Source organism: Amia ocellicauda, chromosome 22, assembly GCF_036373705.1.
Source record: "Amia ocellicauda isolate fAmiCal2 chromosome 22, fAmiCal2.hap1, whole genome shotgun sequence".
Taxonomy (NCBI): Eukaryota; Metazoa; Chordata; class Actinopteri; order Amiiformes; family Amiidae; genus Amia; species Amia ocellicauda.
In genome coordinates, this window is record NC_089871.1 from 11,072,528 (window position 1) to 11,096,295 (window position 23,768).

General features: G+C 52.3%; 3 protein-coding genes and 1 non-coding gene across 4 annotated transcripts; 2 read left to right on the plus strand and 2 right to left on the minus strand.

Annotated features, from left to right (window-relative positions):
- LOC136717861 (relaxin-3 receptor 1) lies at positions 1-2,944 on the minus strand. The gene has a single exon (XM_066695408.1). The coding sequence runs from the start codon at positions 2,606-2,608 to the stop codon at positions 1,232-1,234; it is 1,377 nt and encodes a 458-aa protein (XP_066551505.1). The 5' UTR covers positions 2,609-2,944; the 3' UTR covers positions 1-1,231.
- A 4,901-nt stretch (positions 2,945-7,845) lies between these two features.
- creb3l3a (cAMP responsive element binding protein 3-like 3a) lies at positions 7,846-14,182 on the minus strand. Its single transcript, XM_066695848.1, has 10 exons — positions 14,039-14,182; positions 13,122-13,235; positions 12,635-12,887; positions 10,781-10,941; positions 10,419-10,529; positions 10,158-10,264; positions 9,871-9,939; positions 9,684-9,768; positions 9,147-9,243; positions 7,846-8,964 (listed from the first exon to the last, which is right to left on the minus strand). The coding sequence occupies exons 1-10, from the start codon at positions 14,057-14,059 to the stop codon at positions 8,630-8,632; spliced, it is 1,353 nt and encodes a 450-aa protein (XP_066551945.1). The 5' UTR covers positions 14,060-14,182; the 3' UTR covers positions 7,846-8,629.
- Positions 14,183-17,199: 3,017 nt separating this feature from the next.
- On the plus strand, positions 17,200-23,671 carry LOC136718364 (elongation factor 2b). The gene is made up of 12 exons (XM_066696066.1): positions 17,200-17,352; positions 19,477-19,691; positions 19,938-20,331; positions 20,478-20,656; positions 20,802-20,907; positions 21,098-21,350; positions 21,467-21,662; positions 21,756-22,122; positions 22,220-22,573; positions 22,669-22,851; positions 22,972-23,104; positions 23,227-23,671. Exons 1-12 carry the CDS (start codon positions 17,350-17,352, stop codon positions 23,418-23,420), a joined length of 2,577 nt encoding a protein of 858 aa, XP_066552163.1. The 5' UTR covers positions 17,200-17,349; the 3' UTR covers positions 23,421-23,671.
- On the plus strand, positions 20,947-21,015 carry LOC136718632 (small nucleolar RNA SNORD37). The gene has a single exon (XR_010805303.1). It is a non-coding gene; the product is annotated as a small nucleolar RNA SNORD37 (small nucleolar RNA).
- Positions 23,672-23,768: the final 97 nt, after the last annotated feature.

Genomic DNA, 23,768 nt, shown 5'->3' on the forward strand with positions numbered 1-23,768 from the left:
GCCATATTTGATCTTTATATTATTATATAATATGTCTTTCTTTATGAATTAGTGATGCTGTTACAGTGCACTCCGCAGGGCCGTAACAACAAAAATAACAGTTCGCGGAAACTGAACAGCACTGAATATGAGGCGACTGGCACCGTGTGTGTGTGTGTGTGTGGGTGGTGGGGGGAGAGAGACTGTGTGTGTGTGTGTGTGTGTGAATGTGTGAATGTGCGAGAGATAAAGTCTGTGTGTGGGAGAGAGAGAGGGAGGGAGTTTGTGTGTGTGTGTTGTACAGTTCTCAGTTCCTCATTAATGGTGGGGTAACACAATTCATTAATTGAGGGATAATTATAATGAGCCCACTCAGAGGACGTGGCAGCTCAGTGGGAATTATATAGATCCTGCTGAATTGCCCCCCCAGCTCCCTGTGCGTAACTGCGTGTGTAAGCTTTTGATGCCACCCCAGAAAACATGAATTATGGAATGGCAGCTTCCCAGTGATTTCAGATTCAGATACACACACACACACAGTGAGTGTGTGTGTCTGTGAGAGAGAGAGTGTGAGTGTGTGTGAAATGTGTGTGTGTGATTGTGGGGTGTCTGTGTGTGTGATTGTGGGGTGTGTGTGTGTATAATGTCAGGGGTTATGATTCGTATACCTAATGCTCTACCTGCCAGTTCTGTAGGAGTCCGTAGCGCAGGTTCAAACACACAGAGCCACAGACAGCGCACAGCATGAGCCCAGCACTCGCAGACGATGTTTCCCAGCTGGTGAACCAGTCAGTAACACATTAACAGAACGCATCCGGAGCCAGAGGAGCAGTGTGCTGCACTCTGATGCAGTTCAAACACAGGGAGGACCATTCGTTGTACAAGGAGAGCATTTCTGCTGGAGATTTGGATGGTGTTCCCTGGCAAGCGTGCCAGGAGATGAAGAAGAGGGTAGAGAACAATATATACATTTTCATTATGCAGTTTCCTGGTATAAGGGAGGGAGGGAGAGAGCAGAGCTTTTGTATTCAGTTGAAACTGCATTTCATGTTTCCGCTAGTGGAGATGGGGACAGAGACAGAGACATCCACTAGATCTGTCTGCCCTCACCCTCCACACACAGGTCAGATGTCCTCCACAGTGTGAAAAGAGGAAGCTTTAGTATGCCACAACCTCTCACCCACACCCAACGGTCCTCCTGCTTGTGTCCACCTGTCCATCCTCCCTCTCTCCTCTCCTCCCCTCGCCAAACTCAGTCTCTCCCATCCAGTGCCACTGCGGGGGGTGCAGGACAGGGGGGCGGTTCGCTGTGGGCTGGGGGGGGTGCCACTTTCTGCTTGCGAGGGCGCAGGATGACCAGGGTGCTTCGGGGGGGCTTGGCTCGCAGCAGCAGCTGTTTCAGGCCGGACCGGAACTCAGGGCGGACCAGGCAGTACAGCACGGGGTTCAGGCAGCTGTTGGCGTGGGCCAGGCACACGCTGAGGGGGAAGGCGTAGGCCTGCGCGTTGTAGAAGGCCTTGCTGAAGGGCAGCAGGTCGAATTTGATCAGCACCCCCCAGAGAGTCAGCGCCTGGTTGGGCAGCCAGCACAGGAAGAAGGCTAGTACTACGATGGCCACCGAGCGGGTCACCTTTGAGCGTCTCTTGCTTTGCCGACTCCTTCCCCCGTGTCCTTTGTCTCGTTTTCCTGCTCCTTCCTCGACCCTCCCACCCCCACGCCGGCGCCGCACAAAGCGCAGCAGCAGCAGGTAGCAGACGGAGATGATGACCAGCGGGATGACGAAGCCCAACAGAACTTTCTGGGTCTGGTACAGCCCGAGCAGTAGCTGTGGGTCCCAGCCACCACCCGAGTCTGGGAAACGCACCAGGCACAGCTCGTCGCGCTCTGACAGCCTGACCGTGGTGGAGTAGATGGCGTGCGGCAGCGTGGCAGCCAGGGACAGTGCCCAGACCCCCAGACTGGCCCAGCAGGGCGCGGAGGGAGCCAAGGGGTAGGAGGAGGAGGAGGAGCAGGGGCAGGGAGTGGGCAGGAGGCAGCGGGCGGGGCGGTTCGAGCAGGCCACAGAGCAGTAGCGTGCCACACTCATGGCGGTGAGGAAGAACACGCTGGCATACATGTTGAAAGTGGACACCGAGCTCAGAATCTTGCACATGGCGCAACCGAAGGGCCAGCGGAAGTCCAGCGCCGTGTCCACCGCCCAGAAGGGCAGCGTCAGCACGAACTGCAGGTCGGTCAGCGCCAGCCCCGCCAGGAAGCAGGTGAGGGGCGAGCGGCGGTGGGGGGACCGGCGGAGGTGCCGGGAGCGCAGCAGGTACAGTGCCAGCAGATTACCCACAAGCCCCAGCACGCACACCAGGGAGTACACCAGCGCCACGGCCACCCGCAGCCCCAGCGACCAGCCCTCGCCCCCCAGCTCCGCCGACGTCTCTCGAGACAGGAAGTTCAGCCAGCAGCGCAGGGTGTTGTTGCCCAGCTCCGTCTCGCTCTGATTGGCCAGCCTCAGGTGCCCTTCCTCTTCCTCGCCCCAACCCCCTCCCAGGGCCAGTCCGCACAGGCCAGGCACAGGCAGGGGGGGCAGCGGGAGCAGGGTGGGGGCCGCTGGGCTCTCTTGCTGCTGCTGTTGCTGCATGGATCCCTTGGTTCTTCAACACCTGCTATGCATTGTCTCACACACTCAGACACACACAAACACTGGCACACCTACTGGCACACACATTGTCAAGCACACTCACACAATCATGCACACACACATACCAACAGACACACACACACAGCAGCAGGCAGGACCAGAGACCGAAATGAGACCCAACAAATTCCGCACATTACAAATTCACTCGGCCGGTGAGGAAGACTCCCGTCTGGAGCGCGTCCTGTCCGAGCCGCACGGATCCACCAGCGAGTGCGTGTCTGTCGGTGCGGTATCTCTCTGTCTCTCTGTCTCCCGGCTGGTCTCTCCGCCGTGTCTCTCGCTGCTCCTGCTCGTCTGAGCTCCGACATCTGCGGACGCCGCTCTTATACCCGCGGCGTGTGCGCGCAAACAGCTGGAGCGCGGGAGAGCCAGATGTGCAGAACTCTGTGTGTGGGTCTGTAATACCATGATATACAGATAGACAGAAAGACAGATAGACAGATAAATGGATGCATAGATAAATAGATAGATATACAGACAGACTGATAGATACATACATACATATATAGATGTTATGTATTCCAATAGCTGGTGCGGCTCAAGTGCATTGGATCGAACAATATTAATAAATAAAAATAACAAATGCATAATAAATTAAAATAAATAATAAATCAACGTTAACAAACTTGAAACACGCAGTCCGTGACCAGACTTCGCCTCGTTCTCTTCTACCTTGTTTCTCACTGTATCAAGCGCACATCAAAGATAGATACCGGGAGGGAGGGAGAGAGAGAGAGAATGAGAAAGAGAGAGAGAGGCAGAGAGAGAGGTGCGCTGTCATCATTAGTTTGCTTTTTTCTGCAGAGGAGAATCAGTTTCGCCCCCCACTCCCCACCAATTTCTAAACGAGAAAGTACATAATTGCTTAATTGGCATGTCCATTTATATATGCATTTATTTATGTATTGCTTCATTGGTTCATTTATTTTGTAAACCGCTCAATGCCGGCCAGAGGAGCGGTGTGCGTCCGTCCTGCGCGCTGACAGGTTGCACTGCAATACCGGACCCCTTACGAGAGATATGGATATCATGTGTGTCAATGCCTGAAATTGCCATTGTGTATTCACTGTTTGTGTTGTCCCCCATGTTCCTGAGCACCGGCCTTTGTTTTGATGTTTTAAATTGAATGTTTTACTACTTTATTATTATTGCTGTTCTTGTTACTTGTATATAGTGTATTCCTGACCGTGGACAGCGCGAACCGGAGCCGTGGACTGTGCCCAAGAGATTAATCCAATTAGCGGCTCTTTCATGTCTCAGCCAATCACAGGCCGCCCGACACGTCAAGCGGCGAGTAATGAAGGGCGCGGGGGACCCGGCGCTCTGAAGACTGCGGTCAGGAAAGTAATTGACAATTTGCAGAGACGCAGAATTAATACATACATACATATATACACATCATGGTATGGGAGTGTGTGTGTTCAAGTAATGGTATTTGGTCCCCGTGGAGTTATGCAAACGCAGCAGAGGAATCTTTCCTCCTCTCATCTCTCCCAGTTTTCCTGTCTCTTTCAGTTGTCCTGTCTCTCTCAGTTGTCCTGTCTCTGCCAGTGGCTGGGCGGTATTTTCTCAATGTTTGACACCAGTTCTGTTTTTTCCAAACTGATTGAAATCCTAATGAGAGTGAACATGCACAGGCGTGAGTTACTGTCATTTCATGTTGGCTCATTTTGTACATTTCTTCCTTTTCAGCTAGGGGGGGACGGGGGGAACGTGTTGAGAGAACGTTTAATAGTCCCCCCCAATAATGTATGTCCAGCTCCATAGGCATACTGGGTGCGTACCTCCCCAACTCAGAAACCAAACCTACTTCACTGCTTTTCAGGGAATGTTTTTTGGTGATGAGCGAATTGGGATGTACGACTCGTAGTCTTAGTGTCTCAGTGTCTCTTCCAATCTCTCTCAGTGTCTCAGTGTCTCCCAGTCTCCCTCAGTCTTTCAGTCTCTGTCTGTCTCTCTCCATCTCTCTCAGTGCAGCAGTGTGTGTGAGTGTGTGTGCGTGCGTGTGTGTGTGTGTGTGAGTAATTTCCAGATCGATCCCTGGAGTCTGTGTGGCACGCAATGTGTATCCCTGTTGTCAACTTCCATCCTCCTTTCCTACACACACACACATCCCTGCTTTCCTGGAATCCAGAGCATCAAGGTTTAAACTCCAGATGACATCGCCTCCCCCCCCGTCTTCTTCTCTCTCTCTCTCTCAGATAATACAGACAGGTGACCCAGGAGACATATATGCAAGTGTGTGTGTGCATGGGTTTATATGTGTGTTTTTGTGTGTGTGTACGGTTGACTGATTTTAACAACAAGCCACTTAGAGACCTAGCTAATGGGATCAACGGGGGAAAAGACAGAAAGAGAGAGAGGGAGAGAGAGACTTTGAACTAATGTCCATTTCACTTTTCTCTCTCCCTCTCTCTCTCTCTCCCTCTCCCCCTCTCCCTCTCTGTCTGTCTAGAGCTGTTTCACACACATTCACATTGGCCTTGCGCTACAATACACGGCTTACGATTCACATAAACGTTTTTTCATTGATTTCACATTCAACTGATCCAATCCAGGCTGGGATGTCCAGCAGGGGCTGTTGACCGGCCGGCCCCACCTGAGGTCATTAATGTTGACTTCAGTCTCACATCACAGCACTGACACTGAAATCATTGCGTTGAAGATGCAGGGGGCGTCTTCATTTATTCATGTCTTGGGCACTGAAGGGCTGGAGCATGGCAGATGTCAACACAACACAACACAATGCAACACAACACCCTGCAACCATCTCTGCCTGCATTCTCCCCAGTCTCTCACTTTGCTCTCTCTTTCTCATTCTAGCTCTCTCTCTCTCAGTTCAATTCAATTCAGTTCAAAGCTCTATTGTCTAAACAGTAGGATACTCTCCCCCCTCCTCTAATTTGATGCACATAAATCGCCAGTATTGGCCAAACAATCTCAGTGTGTATAATCTGGAGAGGAACAGCACAGAGAGACAGCAGGGAGAGACAGCAGAGAGGGACAACAGAGAGAGACAGCAGGGAGAGACAGCAGAGAGGGACAACAGAGAGAGACAGCAGGGAGAGACAGCAGAGAGGGACAACAGAGAGAGACAGCAGGGTGAGACAGAAGAGAGGGACAACAGAGAGAGACAGCAGGGAGAGACAGCAGAGAGGGACAACAGAGAGAGACAGCAGGGAGAGACAGAAGAGGGAGACAACAGAGAGACAGTAGTTTCAAACCGTTCGTTTGTGTGGCACTGTGCAGGAGGCAGCCAGTCTGTGAATGAATGCGCACAGCGAGTGGCTTACATTAAAATTCAAAATGAGCTTTAACGACATGACAAGTTATCACCAGTGTTGCCGAAACATTTACATATACAGTGAAGAGAATAGAATAAATACAATGACAAAATAAAAGTTAAAATGTTAAAATGTACAATTAGTGTACATGTGTCCAGACATTTACAGGGCTGGTGGGCTGTGTTATTGAACTCGGTGGGGCTCCTCTATCTTTTGTCTGTGCTGCTATTGACAGAATGTGACATATTTAATACGCAACTAGATAATAAGATTATATCACACAATGTGATCTTCAAGAAATTGTGTTATTGTTACTGTTATTGAGCAATACAGTATCATTGTGTCACTCTGACCATGTTATTGAGCAGTGTTGTGTCACTGTGGCCCTGTTCTTGAGCAGTACAGTGTGTTCCTCTGGGCCGCGGGGCTGAGGGGCTGAGGAACGTTGAAGGGGAGTCTTTCTGTGTTGTGTATGTGGGGAGAGTTTAGTTGTTTATTTGGGTCAGATTGTATCCATCATGGGAGAGCAATCCACTGATCAAACACAGACAGAGTGCCAGGGCAGCCTCTCTGCCTGTCTTACTCCCACCCTCCCCCTCGCCCTACCTCCCTCTTTCTCTCTCTCTCTCTCTCTCTCTCTCTCCCTCTCCCTCACTCCCTCTCTCCCTCTCCCTCTCCCTCGCTCTGTCTGGTGTGATGGGGTGATTGACAGGTCCGCCCCAGGGATCTCTCTCCTCACAGCGCTCTGCGTTCCTCTCCGAGCACATCAAAGACACAGTTCTCCAGTCGCCACGGTGATAAGAAGCAGCCAGCTGGACCTGATGCCCGGCGCACTCCCCCCACCACCCCACAACCCCCCCCTCCACCTGGCGCCGCACTGGGTGGCACAGAACCGAGCAGAAAAGGCATTGCTCACTCTATCTTTCCCTCCCTCTCTCTCCCTCTCTCTCTATCGCTGTCCTTCCCTGCTTTCTCTTTTTCCCTTTTTTCATTCATTCTTTCGTTCTCTTTCTCTCTCTCTCTCTCTCTCCATGCAAACTTGGGAAATCATCATCCTCCACACTCTCTCTCCTTTCCTCCCCCTCCCTCTCTGTCTCTAGGAAACTTGGAACACCGCCCTCTGTCTCTTCTGCGAAATGGAACACTGCGCTCTCACCTCTCTCCTGCTCTCTCTGTTTCTCCAGCCTAATGCAAAGCGTTATTTTTGGTGTAAACCCAGCACAGCGCATCACCCACAGAACACAATCCCTGCTGTGAAGCATGCTGGTGGCAGCATCGTGTTATGGCGATGTTTCTCACCAGGACGGACTGGCACACTCGTCAAGATAGAAGGGGAAATGACTGGCGCAAAGTACAGAGAAGTCCTTGAGGAAAACCTGCTGCCATGTGCAAGAAAGCTGAAACTGGGACAGACGTTCCCCTCAGCATATCAACGACCCGAAACACACAGCAAAAGCACCCAGGAGTGGCTAAGGAACAAACGGGCAAATGTCCTTGAGTGGCCCCGTCAGAACCCCGATCTGAATGCAATCGAAACTTTGTGGCAGGACTTGACAGATGACTCCATCCATCAACACTCTCCAAGGACCTTGACACAGCTGAATAGTTTTGTACAGAAGAGTGGTCAAATATTGCCAAACCTAGGTGTGCAAACAGACTCACAGCTGTAACTGCTGCTAAAAGTGCTTTCGCCAAGTATTAACTCATGGGGGGTGGAGACTTATCCAATTATGATATTTCAGTTGTTGTTTTTTTATTTATATTTTCCCACAATACAAACTTTTGTCCCCTTAACAGTGTGGAGTACGGTGTGTAGATAAATGGGGGGAAAAATCCTCATTTACAGTAAATGCATAAAACTCAACACAACACAAAGTGAAAAAAGAGGCTGTAGACTTTCTTTAGGCACTGTATTGTGTATGACATTGACATCTTACAAAACACAACACAGAATACAGCCACAGGGCTCAGAGGGAAAAAGTAAAACCTTTCAAAATAAAACCTTTTACAGTCAATTCTCATCCCGGTCCAGCTTCAACGGCCACCATTTGAACGTCTATTACTGTTTATACAGCAACCCCATCTGTGCGCTCCCCGAAGCCCACACAGCCTGCAGGGGGAAGAAGCTGTGGCCCGCGGGGGCCATGTTGGCTCAAACTGAACACACGATCGAACAGCAGTGATTCATCCTTATTCATCTGGCCTGACGTGGCAAGCGGCGACATTTCAAATCAAGAGATGGATTTGTTCTTTCATTCTTGTAAGCAGGAACCCAGTGGCCAGGGTGCTGGGCAGTGACTCCAGACTGGCTGGCCGGGTGGGTGAGGGCTGGGCATCGGTGCCCCGCCACCCCCACACACTGCAGAGGCAATCTCCGACTGTAAGCATGGCTCTTCTGTTCTCACGCCTCTTGGCCGCCGCTGGTAGGAATACTAAAACCCCCCCTGAGCAACGTCCCCCTGAATCTGACAGAAATCTTTAAATAATTAAAACTTCACATATTTATCATTAATCCATATCTGTACCTCAGTGTCTCGCTAAATCCTAAAAGACTAATCCAATACAAAATAATATCATATAAAAAAACAGACAAGAAATGTAGGGACAGAATACAGCGTTAACAAGAGCAGTGACGGGGACAGAGTGCTGATCAACATCAGGGCTCCTGCCTCCTTTGTCACATCTCGTCGGCGTGGCTATTGAGGCGCGTGTCCCGGCCGTGCCGCTCGGTCCAGGTCACTGTGGCGACGTGCCCGGTGATGGGGTCCCCGGGGTGATACCCCCTACCTTCCAGATCCTGGGTGTGGTTGAGGTGGGTGGAGTCGGGGCCCGGCAGGGGGAAGTCACTCCCCTCTCGCAGCTTGTCGAATGATGTCAATGCGGCCCCTTCCTTCCCCCCCTCGCCTCCCGGCTGCCCGGAGGATTCTGGAGCTGTGGAGTAGGCGTGGTCCACAGCGACGGCGTGGTGAGACACCCGCGAGGATTCCATGGCGTGCAGCGACCGGGACTGGACTGCAGGGAGCGCCAGAGAGACAGGGAGGAGGGGAATATTACTGCATTGACCTACAGGGTGAACTAATGTGTAGTGAAGTGCAGTGTTGCAGTGTGGGGTGTAATGTGGCCGTATGCAGTTAATAGTGTAGAATAGTGTAGTGTGGTGTAGTGTGTAGCACCGTGCTACACCGTGTACTGACCTCTGACAGGGCTGAAGTCTCCCTCCTGGCTCAGTTTGCTGTCAGAGAATGGCTGCAAACTGGGGAACAGGATCAGACAGAAGGACAGGACCAGCACCTGCATGGGCAGAGAGAGGGAGGTGAGAGAGGGAGGGTGAGAGCGGGAGAGAGGGATGGAGAGTGGCAGGGAGTGAGGGAGTGAGGGAGTGAGGGAGAGGGGAAAAGGGGGAGAGAAGGAGAGAGGGGAGAGGAAGGGCAGAGAGGTAGAGGGAGAAAGGGAGTGTGGGAGTAAGGGAGAGAGGGAGTTAAGGAATGAAGATGAGGGATGGGGAGGGATGGAGGGAGGGAGTGAGGTAGAGAGGGAAAGAGGGAGAGGGAATATGGGAGAGAGGCAGTGAAGGATAAAGTGGGAGAGAAGGAGAGAGGGGAGAGAGGGAGAGGGAGGGGGAAAGAGGGAGAGGCAGAGAAGTGGAGAGGGGGAAGAGGGAGAGTGACAGAATTCAATGAAGGCTGAGGACAGGACTGAGGCTCAAGGTGGCGGGCAGCTGCGCATCTCACCATGATGCAGGTGCCCGTCTGCGCAGTCTTACGAGAACTGTTCATCACCAGAGCCTGCAGCCTGCGCATCTGCTCCACCAGAGACCTGGGAGAGAGGGAGGGGGAGAGGAGAGAAAGTGTCCCATGAGACATGAGGCTGAATTGCATAAAGCATTTAATACAGAAACTGTGTCATGAGGTATCTTACGTGTTGCGTTTCTCAAGCTGGAAGACTTTCCTCTGCAGCTCCTGGTTCTGTGCACTGCAGGCAGCCATCCTGGCAGACAGACAGACAGACAGACAGACAGAAAAGCAGTCAGCCTCCCTCTGTGCTTCCCTCTGTGTGTGTGTATGAGTCCGTCGGTCTGTCAGTCAGTCAGTGTGTCAGAGTATGAGTGTATCAGTCAGTGTGTAAATGTGTGTGAGTGTGTCAGTGTGAGTGTGAGTGTGTTGGTGAACGTTTATCAGTGTGAGTGTGTCATTGTGAGGGTGTACCTGCTCTCCAGGCCATCGATGTACTCTTTCTTCTTCTTGCGGCTCTCCTGCGCAGACTGCTTGTTCCGGATCTTCCTGCGAATCTTCTTCAGGATCCGCTCCTCGTACTGAGAGAGAGAGAGACAGAGAAGTGGGGGAGGGAGATTGTGTGTCAGAGTTTCAGTGTGTGAGAGAGAGAGTGTCAGAGTGTCAGAGTGTCAGAGTGTCAGTGTGTGAGAGAGAGAGTGTCAGAGTGTATGTGATTCTGTGTGTTCTCAGTACCTTGGTGAGGGGCAGCTGGCTGGGCAGACTGACCCCCTCTTTGGCCAGCAGCTTCTTCTCATCCTCATTCAGAACCAGCTCCTGGAAGGGCTGCTGAGACTGTGGCTGGGGCTGAGAGAGAGAGGGAGAGAGGAGGGGAGGGAGGGAGAGCGTGTGAGTATATATATATCAGACACACACACACACAAACACACTGTCATTTCCCAAAACTCGAAAACTCCTAATCTGCCCCAAACAGTGAAACCCCACCCAAACAATCCCAACTCCACCCAGACATGTGAACCCCTCCTACACATTCTACTCCTTTCTGCTTCACCCACATACACTCCCACTCTCACACTCGCATGCACTCTCACACTGACCGGCTCCGCGTTCCCGGATAGCAGCAGGTCCTTCACGGTCAGTGGGAAGCTGGGTGGCATCTGGACACTGTGATGGTTGTGTCCGGTCTGGCCAGTCTGGCCCTGCCTCCCATTGAAGAAACCAGAGTCCCAGCCATCTGTGGCCACACAGCTAGCACACCCTGCAGAGATACACAGCACACTGCACTGACACACAGCACACTGTAGAGACACACAGCACACTGCAGGGACACACAGCACACTGCACTGACACACAGCACGTGTAGAGACACACAGCACACTGCATGGACACACAGCACACTGCACTGACACACAGCACACTGCAGGGACACACAGCACAATGTGGAGACAAACAGCACACTGCAGAGACACACAGCACACTGCAGAGACACACAGCACACTGCACTGACACACAGCACGTGTAGAGACACACAGCACACTGCAGAGACACACAGCACACTGCAGGGACACACAGCACACTGCAGAGACACACAGCACGTGTAGAGACACACAGCACACTGCAGAGACACACAGCACACTGCAGGGACACACAGCACACTGTAGAGACACACAGCACACTGCAGGGACACACAGCACACTGCACTGACACACAGCACGTGTAGAGACACACAGCACACTGCACTGACACACAGCACGTGTAGAGACACACAGCACACTGCACTGACACACAGCACGTGTAGAGACACACAGCACACTGCAGGGACACACAGCACACTGCAGGGACACACAGCACACTGTAGAGACACACAGCACACTGCAGGGACACACAGCACACTGCACTGACACACAGCACGTGTAGAGACACACAGCACGTGTAGAGACACACAGCACACTGCACTGACACACAGCACGTGTAGAGACACACAGCACACTGCACTGACACACAGCACGTGTAGAGACACACAGCACACTGCACTGACACACAGCACGTGTAGAGACACACAGCACACTGCAGAGACACACAGCACGTGTAGAGACACACAGCACACTGCACTGACACACAGCACGTGTAGAGACACACAGCACACTGCAGAGACACACAGCACGTGTAGAGACACACAGCACACTGCAGAGACACACAGCACACTGCAGGGACACAGCACACTGTAGAGACACACAGCACACTGCAGAGACACACAGCATGTGTAGAGACACACAGCACACTGCAGGGACACACAGCACGTGTAGAGACACACAGCACACTGCAGAGACACACAGCACGTGTAGAGACACACAGCACACTGCAGAGACACACAGCACGTGTAGAGACACACAGAACACTGCAGGGACACACAGCACACTGTAGAGACACACAGCACACTGCAGGGACACACAGCACACTGTAGAGACACACAGCACACTGCAGAGACACACAGCATGTGTAGAGACACACAGCACACTGCAGGGACACACAGCACACTGTAGAGACACACAGCACACTGCAGAGACACACAGCATGTGTAGAGACACACAGCACACTGCAGGGACACACAGCACACTGTAGAGACACACAGCACACTGCAGAGACACACAGCACGTGTAGAGACACACAGCACACTGCAGAGACACACAGCACGTGTAGAGACACACAGCACACTGCAGAGACACACAGCACGTGTAGAGACACACAGCACACTGCAGAGACACACAGCACGTGTAGAGACACACAGCACACTGCAGGGACACACAGCACACTGTAGAGACACACAGCATGTGTAGAGACACACAGCACACTGCAGGGACACACAGCATGTATAAATGTCTATTTTTGCATTTCTCTATGGGAGTCTATTTGGCTGTTAGCCATTGTGTGTCTGTGTGTGTCTGTCTTACCCAGGTCGATGGAAACGTCTGGCTCCAGGGTGTCCATGCTCTGTGCAGGTAGGACAGCGGAGGGGTAGTCGAGGGGCGGGCTGTCGGGCGGGGCGCAGGGCGGGGGGCTGTCCAGCTGGTCGGACTGGGGGTCCTCGCTGATCCCACTGTCACTGGGCGCCGGCGACCACAAGGGGGAGTCAGAGACCGAGTCACTGCCACTGAGAAGAGCATTGAAGAACTCCTCCTCTTCTCCGTCCCCAGGGACCAGCAACTGCAGAGACACACACACACACAAAGTATAGTATAATTTTCCAAGTCTTAATTGGCCATAACTTCCTTATTAATGTACAGGCTTGGTTTTGCTATCACATTTCAACCCTCTGTCAGATACCTACAGGAAGGAAGACAGACAGGGAAGAACATATACAGACAGATGTGCACACTCAGAGAGAGAGAGAGAGAGAGAGGGACTGGAGGATGGAGGGATGGTGGCGAGGTCACTCACGGGGTGCTCTGTGATTGGCCAGTTTGGGTTGCCATGACGCCCAAAGCCCTCGTTGCGCAGGATTCCATCAGTTTGATCGAACAGCAGGTCCAACAGCTCCATCCCATCATAACCCTGAGAGAGAGAGAGGGAAGTGGTAGAGAGGGAGGGAAAGAGAGAGAGAGGGAAGCGGGAGAGAGGGAGGGAAAGAGAAAGGGGGGAGAGAAAGAGGAGAGGGAACAGGGAGGGAGAGGGAGGGAGAGAAGGGAGAGGGTAAGACAGGGATAGGGTGGGAGAGAGAATGAGATAATTAAACTGCCTGTGAACACTTCACTGGGAACGCCATCCAATTGACACCTGTCCTTCCTCCTGTTTTTAATTATTTCTCTTTCCTCTCTCCACATGTCTTGTTTTCATGTGCTGTTGTGGTTCATCACTGCAAACACTGCGATGCACACAACACGCCAGCGCACACACTCATTCTGACACCCACACACAAATAAACACACTACACATAAACACACACACAAACATCTACACATAAACACACTCACTCACACACACACACACACACACACACACACACAGTAAATCAGTGCAGCGGTGTCTTGGACTTTGGTCTGTGACAGAGAGAGAGGACAGGACTGCACTGCAAGCACTGATAACAGAGAGAGGGGGTGAGGAAGGGAGAGGGAGAGAGAGAAAGAGGGATAGCTAGAGGGAGAGAGTGTGGGAGAGAGAGAGGGATAGCTAGAGGGAGAGAGGAAGGGAGAGAGGGAGGAAAAGAGAGAGCGAGGGATAGCTAGAGGGAAAGAGAAAGAGGGAGGGAGGAGAGGGAAAATGCAGAATAGCAAAACAGACAGACCGACTAAAAGAGAAGGTGTGAGAGAGAGAGAAGAAGAGGGAACAGAGCCTGAGGCAACAGATGACAGTTTTACCTTGTCTATTCCCAGCGCCATCCTTCCACTCAAACGAGCCTCTTAATTAATGGCCTGCTCAATTAGCTGGTGTGTGTGTCTCTGTCTCTCCTCTCTCCCTCTCTCTCTATCCCTCTGTCTCCCTCTCTCTCTGGGGCAAAGTTTAAACTCCAGCAGGACACATTCCATGTCAGCCAGGTGGCTCCGCCCACACCTGCTCCCCCATTGGCCACTCCCCAGCGACGGTCCCAGACGAACAGCTCCACCTGGGCCAAACGGGGATTGGCATAGTGTTGGTGGCATTAAGCCCCCCCCCATTTCCAGAGTGGAGGGAGGTCCGAAGTGAACTGTTTTTTTCCTGAGAATGGGGGGGGTGGGGGGTGACCTTTGACACAGTTTAGATAAAATACAAAAACATTAGCTTAAGAGCGTCCCAGCCAAACAGCTCAGCTGATCACTGTTGCACAAACAGCAAAACACACACATACACCACACACACACATATCTCACAGGTCTGAGGAAGGGAGGCATCCACGAAAGAGTAAATAATAATACTAAGAATCTCTGTCTCTCTCAAGTCAATTCAATTCAAGATGCTTTATTGACAAGACAAACAAATTTGTATTGTATTGGAAAATAAGTAATATAATTATAAATCACAATACCTTATAAGATGCGTTAAAGTACAGAAAAACAAAATAAAATAAAATATAAATGATCTTTTACACATTTTACTATTTACAGATTACTTTTCAAACACAGAAATACAAGGACATACGTGACAAACAAGTATTTACGTTTTATTTACAGCCGGTGATCGTGTGTCACTGTGCCCCTCAGGCTGTGGTAGGTGGTGACATATTGGGCAGCCACGGGGGTTGTGTTTTCTCAAAGGTTGGGTGGACATTTTATGATTTTGTTGAAGAACGTGTCCCTTATCTGGGCATACTTATTGCAGTGGAGGAGGAAGTACATCTCTGTCTCGACCTCTCCTGTCTCGCAGTGACCACAGCGCCGCTCCTCTCTGGGCAGCCAGCTCTGCCTGTGTCGGCCCGTCTCTCTGGCCAGGCTGTGGGCACTGAGCCGGTACTTAGTCAAGATCCATCTCTGCTTCGTATCTCTGACAGTGAAGAGACTCTACCAGGGTGTGTTCTCTGTTTAGGGCCTGATAGCAATCCAGTTTACTCTGGGATTTAGTTTCTGTGTCCCAATGTTCCAGCTGGTGAGCAGTGCTGGTCTGAGGCTGGGTGGTATTAGTGGGGTTCGGGGCAGTGAGCCTCAGGGCCAGCTGACTGAGGGGGCTCTTTCTTGGGCTCAGCTCTTGGGCTCTCAGGCCTTGTGTTGCAGTGACTCTGGGGGACTTGTCCGGAGATGCATCCAGAATTTCAGTGCTCTCTTCTGGATGGGGATGAGCAGTGGGTAGCGTGCATGCAGAGTTGGATGTTTGTCCCATGTTGTGTAGTCCTGGTCGCTGAGTGGAGCCCATATCTCCGCGCCCCTGAGTGAAGAATTCTGCCCTTTTGTAGCCAGTCCTGATTCAGCACTTGTTTTCTCCTATACATTTACCCCCTACACCACTTTGAAGAATTCTGTAATATAGTCCCTGTGCCAGATGGGATCAAAAGCTTTTTTGAAGTCAATGAAACAGGCAAATATTTTTCCTTTGCTTTTTTGTTTTACATGTTTGTCTATGAGGGTGTGTAGGATATAAATATGATCAGTAGTGTGGCGTTTCGGGAGGAAGCCAATCTGACTCGGGACACCGTGCTCGGTAAGGAAGGCCAGTATCCAGGCGTCAATGATACCGCAGGACACCTCCCCCAGGTTACTGCTCACACAGATGCCCCGGTAGTTGTTGGGGTCCAATTTGTCTAACGAGGTCCATTAAAGCACTATAATCACTGGCTTATCACTGAATTATCAGATGAGGAGCCGGGGCAAAGGGCAGGAGTAGTGGTTGAGAAATACACTGGAGAGACAGACATTGAAACAGTGACAGACAGACAGATGGAGTGAGAGATGGACAGATAGAGGGACCTGGACAGAATGCGGCTCTGCTGTCCTGCCAGTGCTACCACCTGCTGGAGGTGCATCACACTGGCCCGGCGCCCAGACAATTTGTAATCGCATTACATCATTGACTCCAGGGTGGTGTGAAGTGGCAGGTCAGGGCAGAGTTCATTACAAATTGAACAACTGAGGCCGCACCTGTAAAAATAATTAACTTTTAAAATACTGCATACACTTTTGTTATTTTTATTAACAAGAAATGTCATTCGGGTCCAGGGGGCCAATATGAGGTTGTGACATTTCTGTCCCGTACAGGACTGTAGTGTGGTGTACTGTGGTTAACATGCAGTATAGTGTAGTGTGATGTACTGTGGTAAAAACACAGTGTGGTGTACCATGGAAACATGTGTGGCCTGAACTCTTGTGACACGCCACTACTATTACTTAACTCCATACTGTAATGTCACCGCTTCTGAGGTAAATATACATATATAATTGCCTGCTATTCTCTATTAATCCCACCCGCCGGCGCTGGATTTAAACCCGCTGGATAAACCCGTTTATCTTGGCAAGAGGACAAGACTCAGCGTGTTCTCAACATGCAGACTAATACTAATAACTGTATCTGTCAAGTATGTTCTCTTTAGCACAGTAACTGTTCTGCAGGCGTTTGGAAGCCAGTGCAATGGCGCCCCCCGCCGGCGACTGTGTGCACTGCGTGTGTGTGCTGGGTTGTGGAGGTTTATTTTCATGGGCTTGGACGGGTCGAAGAGCCGTATAATAACATTCCTCTATTGGTTTAGTTTAATAGATGCGTACATTTAAATGTACGTATATATCAGTATTTTCGGAGTTTGCCCCATTGAGAAAAAAGTAGAATCCAGCCGATTGAGCTGAGTTTGGACAGGGGTGTGTATACTTGTGACTCTAGCTAATGTCCTAGAAACCCGAGCCTTTAGTCCAGTTAAATAAACCAGGATCTTAACAGGTTTCTTTAGGCTGAATCATATATATGGGTGTCGTCACTTTATACTGTACTGCTCTGACTCACACAAACTGAGATGTGTCACACACACGCATGCGCATCTGCAGCACCGGCAAAGGAGAGGGTGGGCGGGACTTGGGCTCCACGTTGCGCTCTGTGCGCTAGGCACGCAGGGCACGCAGGGCACGCAGGGCACGCAAGGACCGGCGATATATAAGCGTGCTTGTTGACGTCAGCTCTCTCTTCCCTGCCTCTCCGCAAGCGTGGTAGGCAGTGTAAATCGCTCTCTCAAGCGCCCCCTTTTTCCTGCAACGAGAATCCACAACCATCCGCCAAAATGGTGAGTGAAAACCTGGGTTTGAGGAAGGGGGTCGGCTGGCCGAGTAACCCGGCTTTCCCCCGGGGCGGGTATGTGGGCTCTGGGGGGTGGAGGGCTCCGAGACCGAGGCGATGGAGGCCAGCGGTTCTGGTGTGCTGGAACAAGATGGCAGCTATTGTGCAGACGCGGGCAGGGCAAGGCGTAGCTGTAAAAGCCGGTCGGCTGGGAGAGCAATTAATTTCGTAATGGCCAATCTTTGTGTGAGAGGCGGGTAGAGGATAATATAATGTTGTATCCGATCTTAGTCTTAAGGTTGTTTACTTTAAACTGACCAACATTTCTCCTATTTAAATGCTGGGAGGTTGCATAACGTGGCACACCTTCCCCGTGGCCGAGGGAGGCAGATGCGTTTGTCAGCGTAATGTCGGGCTCCAGGTTGACGTGGATGATATCCTGCGTCTGACCGCTGTAGGTCGTCTGTTTCACTGTTAGTGTCGCATTTGCGTCAGATCCGAGAGGAAACTTGAGTCCTTGTTGCCGTTATTAAGATAAAAGGAGATGGCGCGGCGAGTGTATCCCTTTCTTCCGAGTGAGAAACATTGTATGAAATCCTCCCGGGGCGAGTGTGTCGGCGCCCCTGTTGATCCACGTGGCCTTGCTGGGCTCCGCGCTCGAGTGCAGGACGTGCCCGGGAGAGGTGAACCGGCAGGCGGATGCGCTCGAAATTTACATCGGTGTGGCAGGAGAGCAGGCCAGTTTGGACGGGGTGAACATGTGGGAAGCCTCCCCCCCCCCCCAGAACAACCATCAAATAACGATAAACGCATCTGGATTAGCACAGGCCCGGCTTGGCTCTTGTCCCGTTCCTACGTTGACAAAATAGGCCTAGAAAGCCCCGGCAATGTAGTGTAGGCAGTGTTCTTGGTGTCACAGTTAAAGAGACGAGGGTGAAGGAGGCGCCACTTAGCTTAAAACAGTGGAAACTAACATTTTAAAAACCCGTCCGTTTTTGCTGAGACATAGCGGTTTGCCGGCCTGTCACTGGCGTTGCATCACCCTCTGCAGCAGATCTCCTCATTGTGCTGGCGCCGGCGTGCGCTCACCAGCCCATTGTGGAAAGCTGTGGAACACGCACTTTCATTATGTCCCCTCTGCTCTGGAACATTTCCTTTCTTTCCCCCTCTTACCATTTGTGCCCAGTTGCTGAAAAGCTAATGCGTGAATGTCCTCTACATCCCACGCACCTTTGGGAGAATTAGTGTCCACATTTTTAAATATAGTGGATTTAATCTAATTTCACCCCCCCTTAAAGTGTTTTGTAAAAAAATAATAATCTAGAGTAACATTTTTTTTAATGAAACCAAAAGCAGTGAGAGCCAGGTCCCACCTCACTGGACATTGCCCAGTGGTGCCCGGGTCAGACTGTGCTGGCCAGGCTGCAGTGCGCACAGCCCAGCGAGGAGAGATGCTGCTGCGCAGCTGTTGTGAGGGAACGAGCCACTGCACAGTCAGAGAGCCAGTTGCTATTGACGACCGTACCCATCCCAGTGCAGTGAGCCGCTTCAGACTCGCGTGCGGTGGGGGGGTTCTCGATAGGCAGCTGGAGAAGACCTGATCATGAGTTTAAAGATCTGGGGATTATTTGAGGCCCATTCCTGCCCTATTGGCTTCCAGTGTTTTAGGAAGTTGTACATATAGAAACAGTCACCATTTTATACTGAAATTAATCTTTCTGCCACAGCAGGGCACTTCAGAGCTCTGGTGTGTAACCCTGCCTTTGACTCTGCACTGTCATTCCTGGCACTGCGCTCCATACAGCCCTTGGCTAGACTTCGCCCTTGCAACACTCATTGTCATGCGTTTGTTTGGCGGTCCCCTGCATCCTGCCCTTGTCAGTGCACTTCAACTTGTCCAACCTGGGGGCAGTTACAGTACCAGCCCTTTATTTGCTTTCCCTGCCCAGCCGGTGCAGCTTGTTCAGTGTCCCGTGGCTGTTTATGTAAAAAGTGTGGAAGATGGAACCAACCCCTGTAGCGGATCGGGCTGCTGTGCATCAGGACTCAATTCTGGTGTCTTGCTAGTAATGTCATGGTAAAACCCAGCTCAGTGGTAACCCCCTGTTCCCCTCTCGCTCTCTGCCTGCAGGTGAACTTCACAGTGGACCAGATCCGTGCCATCATGGACAAAAAGTCCAACATCCGTAACATGTCTGTGATTGCGCACGTCGACCACGGCAAATCCACGCTGACCGACTCGTTGGTGTCCAAGGCTGGCATCATTGCCTCGTCCCGCGCCGGAGAGACCCGCTTCACCGACACCCGCAAGGATGAGCAGGAGCGCTGCATCACCATCAAGTCTACGTGAGTAACGCGCTGCTGACACGCTATTGACATACAGCAATATGAGTGAAAGTGGGGGGGGTGGGTGTTGTACATGCTATTGACACTAGTGGATTTCTAGCTGTGAGGATTGTGTGGGTGTTTGTCTTGATTTGGATTTTATTTTCATGCATACAGTTGATTTTTAATGAATTTTAAAGTTCACATTGAGTTTCTAAGGACTAAAGGGCATCTGTGCCAAGACTGACCTACTGCTCCCCCCCACAGTGCCATCTCCATGTACTATGAGCTGTGCGAGAACGACATGGCCTTCATCAAGCAGTGCAAGGATGGCTTCGGCTTCCTCATCAACCTGATAGACTCCCCCGGCCACGTGGACTTCTCCTCGGAGGTGACTGCCGCGCTCCGTGTGACGGACGGCGCTCTGGTGGTGGTGGACTGCGTGTCTGGCGTGTGTGTGCAGACTGAGACCGTGCTGCGTCAGGCCATCGCCGAGCGCATCAAGCCGGTGCTGATGATGAACAAGATGGACCGTGCCCTGCTGGAGCTGCAGCTAGAGCCTGAGGAGTTGTACCAGACCTTCCAGCGCATTGTGGAGAACGTCAACGTCATCATCTCCACCTACGGGGAGGACGAGGGCGGGCCCATGGGCAACATCATGGTGAGGGGGCTGTGGTGGGATTCGGTGGGGGGGCCAGGCAGTGTTGGAGAACAGCCTATAGTGGTTAAATTTGCCCCAACTGGATGTGAGACGGGTTTGTGGGAGAATTGTGTACTGATGAATGTCTTTCTCTCTCCTCAACCCAGATTGACCCAGTGATCGGTACTGTGGGGTTTGGCTCAGGTCTGCACGGCTGGGCCTTCACCCTGAAGCAGTTTGCCGAGATGTATGTTGCCAAGTTCGCTGCCAAGGGTGACGCGCAGCTGGGACCATCTGAGAGGGCCAGGAAGGTGGAGGAGATGATGAAGAAGCTGTGGGGAGACAGGTGGGTGGCAAACGAGAGCTGTGGAACTGGAGGCAGCTGTAGTTCAGGGCTTGAAAATCACTTAAACTCCCTTTCCTGTCAATTGCCTATAACCCGATTTAAGAACTATCTAAATCCCAACTCTCTCCCCCCTCCCTTAATACAGGTTTTTTGACCCCTCCAACGGCAAGTTCAGCAAGTCTGCCAACACCCCAGATGGCAAGAAGCTGCCACGTACCTTTGCCCAGCTCATCCTGGACCCCATCTTCAAGGTGAGGTCCCCCTCTGTACTGCAGTGACAACTGCCTGCCTGCCAGTGATGACCTAAACATTCTTCACTTTGACCTGACTGTCCAGTGATGAGCATCTTCAGTCTGACGCACGGCAACGGGGCGCCCTCAGACACGGCACCGCTCTCATACCCACACACACACACACTGACGCCCCTCTCGCCCTCCCCAGGTGTTCGACGCCATCATGAATTTCAAGAAGGACGAGACTGCCAAGCTGATCGAGAAGCTGGACATCAAGCTGGACGTGGAGGACAAGGAGAAGGAGGGCAAGCCTCTGCTGAAGGCGGTGATGCGCCGCTGGCTGCCCGCCGGTGAGGCCCTGCTTCAGATGATCACCATCCACCTGCCCTCGCCCGTCACCGCCCAGAGGTACCGCTGCGAGCTGCTGTACGAGGGACCCGGAGATGATGATGCCGCCATGGGTGAGTCGGGGGTCCTGGTTGTGGGATAGATCTGATTCTCTTCTGATCGAAAATCTGTTTTTCCAAGATTTAAAACGAAACCTGAAGTATTCAGTTTATACCTCCTCCCCCCTCAGGTATTAAGAACTGTGACCCCAAGGCCCCCTTGATGATGTACATCTCCAAGATGGTGCCAACCACGGATAAGGGCCGCTTCTATGCCTTCGGACGCGTCTTCTCTGGCTGTGTGTCCACCGGCCTCAAGGTGCGCATCATGGGACCAAACTACACCCCCGGCAAGAAGGAGGACCTCTACCTCAAACCCATTCAGAGGTCAGTCCCAGCCCATGCACTCTCGTCTTCCTCTTCCTCCTCCTCCCTTTCCACTACTGTCTTCTGTTTAACTTAAACCCCTCTCCCCCTCAGGACCATCCTGATGATGGGGCGCTATGTGGAGCCCATCGAGGATGTGCCCTGCGGAAACATCGTGGGGCTGGTGGGAGTGGACCAATACCTGGTGAAGACCGGCACCATCACCACCTACGAGCAGGCGCACAACATGCGTGTCATGAAGTTCAGTGTGAGCCCCGTGGTACGTGTGGCGGTGGAAGCCAAGAACCCCGCCGATCTGCCCAAGCTGGTGGAGGGTCTGAAGCGTCTGGCTAAGTCTGACCCCATGGTGCAGTGCATCATTGAGGAGTCTGGTGAGCACATCATTGCCGGTGCTGGAGAGCTGCATCTGGAGATCTGCCTGAAGGATCTGGAGGAGGACCACGCCTGCATCCCACTGAAGGTATGGGGAGAGAGGGCACTGGAGGGAGAGGGGAAGCAGTCTCACCGCCAGGGATGTGGGCCGCAGATAACTCCTTTCTCTTTCTCGCGCTCTGCAGAAATCTGACCCGGTGGTGTCCTACAGGGAGACGGTGAGTGAGGAGTCCAACCAGATGTGCCTGTCCAAGTCCCCCAACAAGCACAACCGCCTGTACATGCGCGCCCGCCCCTTCCCCGACGGCCTGGCCGAGGACATCGAGAAGGGCGACGTCTCCTCCCGACAGGAGCTCAAGGCCCGTGCTCGCTACCTGGCTGACAAGTACGAGTGGGACGTGACCGAGGCCCGTAAGATCTGGTGCTTTGGCCCTGATGGTACCGGGCCCAACATGCTGGTGGACGTGACCAAGGGAGTGCAGTACCTGAACGAGATCAAGGATAGCGTGGTGGCTGGCTTCCAGTGGGCGACCAAGGAGGTGAGTAGAGCGGCAGGGAGAGGAGTAGGCTGGTATAGAAGTATTTACACTTGGGACTCGGCCTGTGTGTGATGCATGTTGCTCTGATTACCCAGGGTGCCCTGTGCGAGGAGAACATGCGTGCCATTCGCTTTGACATCCACGATGTGACGCTGCACACGGACGCCATCCACCGTGGTGGTGGCCAGATCATCCCCACGGCACGCCGCGTGCTGTACGCCTGCCAGCTCACTGCCGAGCCCCGCCTCATGGAGCCCGTCTACCTGGTGGAGATCCAGGTGAGTGTCTGCCCTGCCCGTTCACTGACCGCACCGCTCTGCCAATCTTGAGCCTTCCTTCTGAACCCCACAACTGGGGAATCTACAGTTTTGACTGACTCCTGTCTTGTCCAATTGCAGTGCCCGGAGCAGGTGGTGGGTGGCATCTATGGTGTACTGAACAGGAAGCGAGGGCACGTGTTCGAGGAGTCCCAGGTGACTGGCACACCCATGTTCATCGTCAAGGCCTTCCTGCCCGTCAACGAGTCCTTCGGTGAGTGAGACGCCTGCACCCACACCGAAACTCTACGATACACTGGCAAAATACTGTACACTTGCATACATTCCCTCTGGACCTCCTGTCTGACTGTCCTCTCCTCTCCCCTGTCCCTCCAGGCTTCACTGCTGACCTGCGCTCCAACACCGGTGGCCAGGCCTTCCCGCAGTGCGTGTTCGACCACTGGCAGATCCTGCCCGGAGACCCCAGCGACCCCAGCACCAAGCCGGCCCAGGTGGTGACCGACACCCGCAAGCGCAAGGGGCTGAAGGAGGGTATCCCTGCCCTGGACAACTACCTGGACAAACTGTAGAGAAATCAGGAGGGACTACCAAAATGGAACCAAGCACCCTTCTCATTCCTCTCCTCCCTAAACCCGGAACGGGGGTCGGGACTGTACAGAGCACCACACTGCACCTCCCCGCACGCAAACACCGCAGACCGGATTCGGCGACCATCGACTTAACTACAGAAAATAATTAATGGAGTCTTTAAAGTTATGGAAAAAAATAAAATAAAAAAAACTGAAAAAAGATAATGATAATAAAGTAAAATAAAAATGGATGTGCGATTTTGAGCTTTTGTTGGGGTGGGTGGAGAATCTGGTGATGTCCTTCACTTCCAGGTGACATGGGTGCCTGGTGTTCAGTGTCCTTCAGGT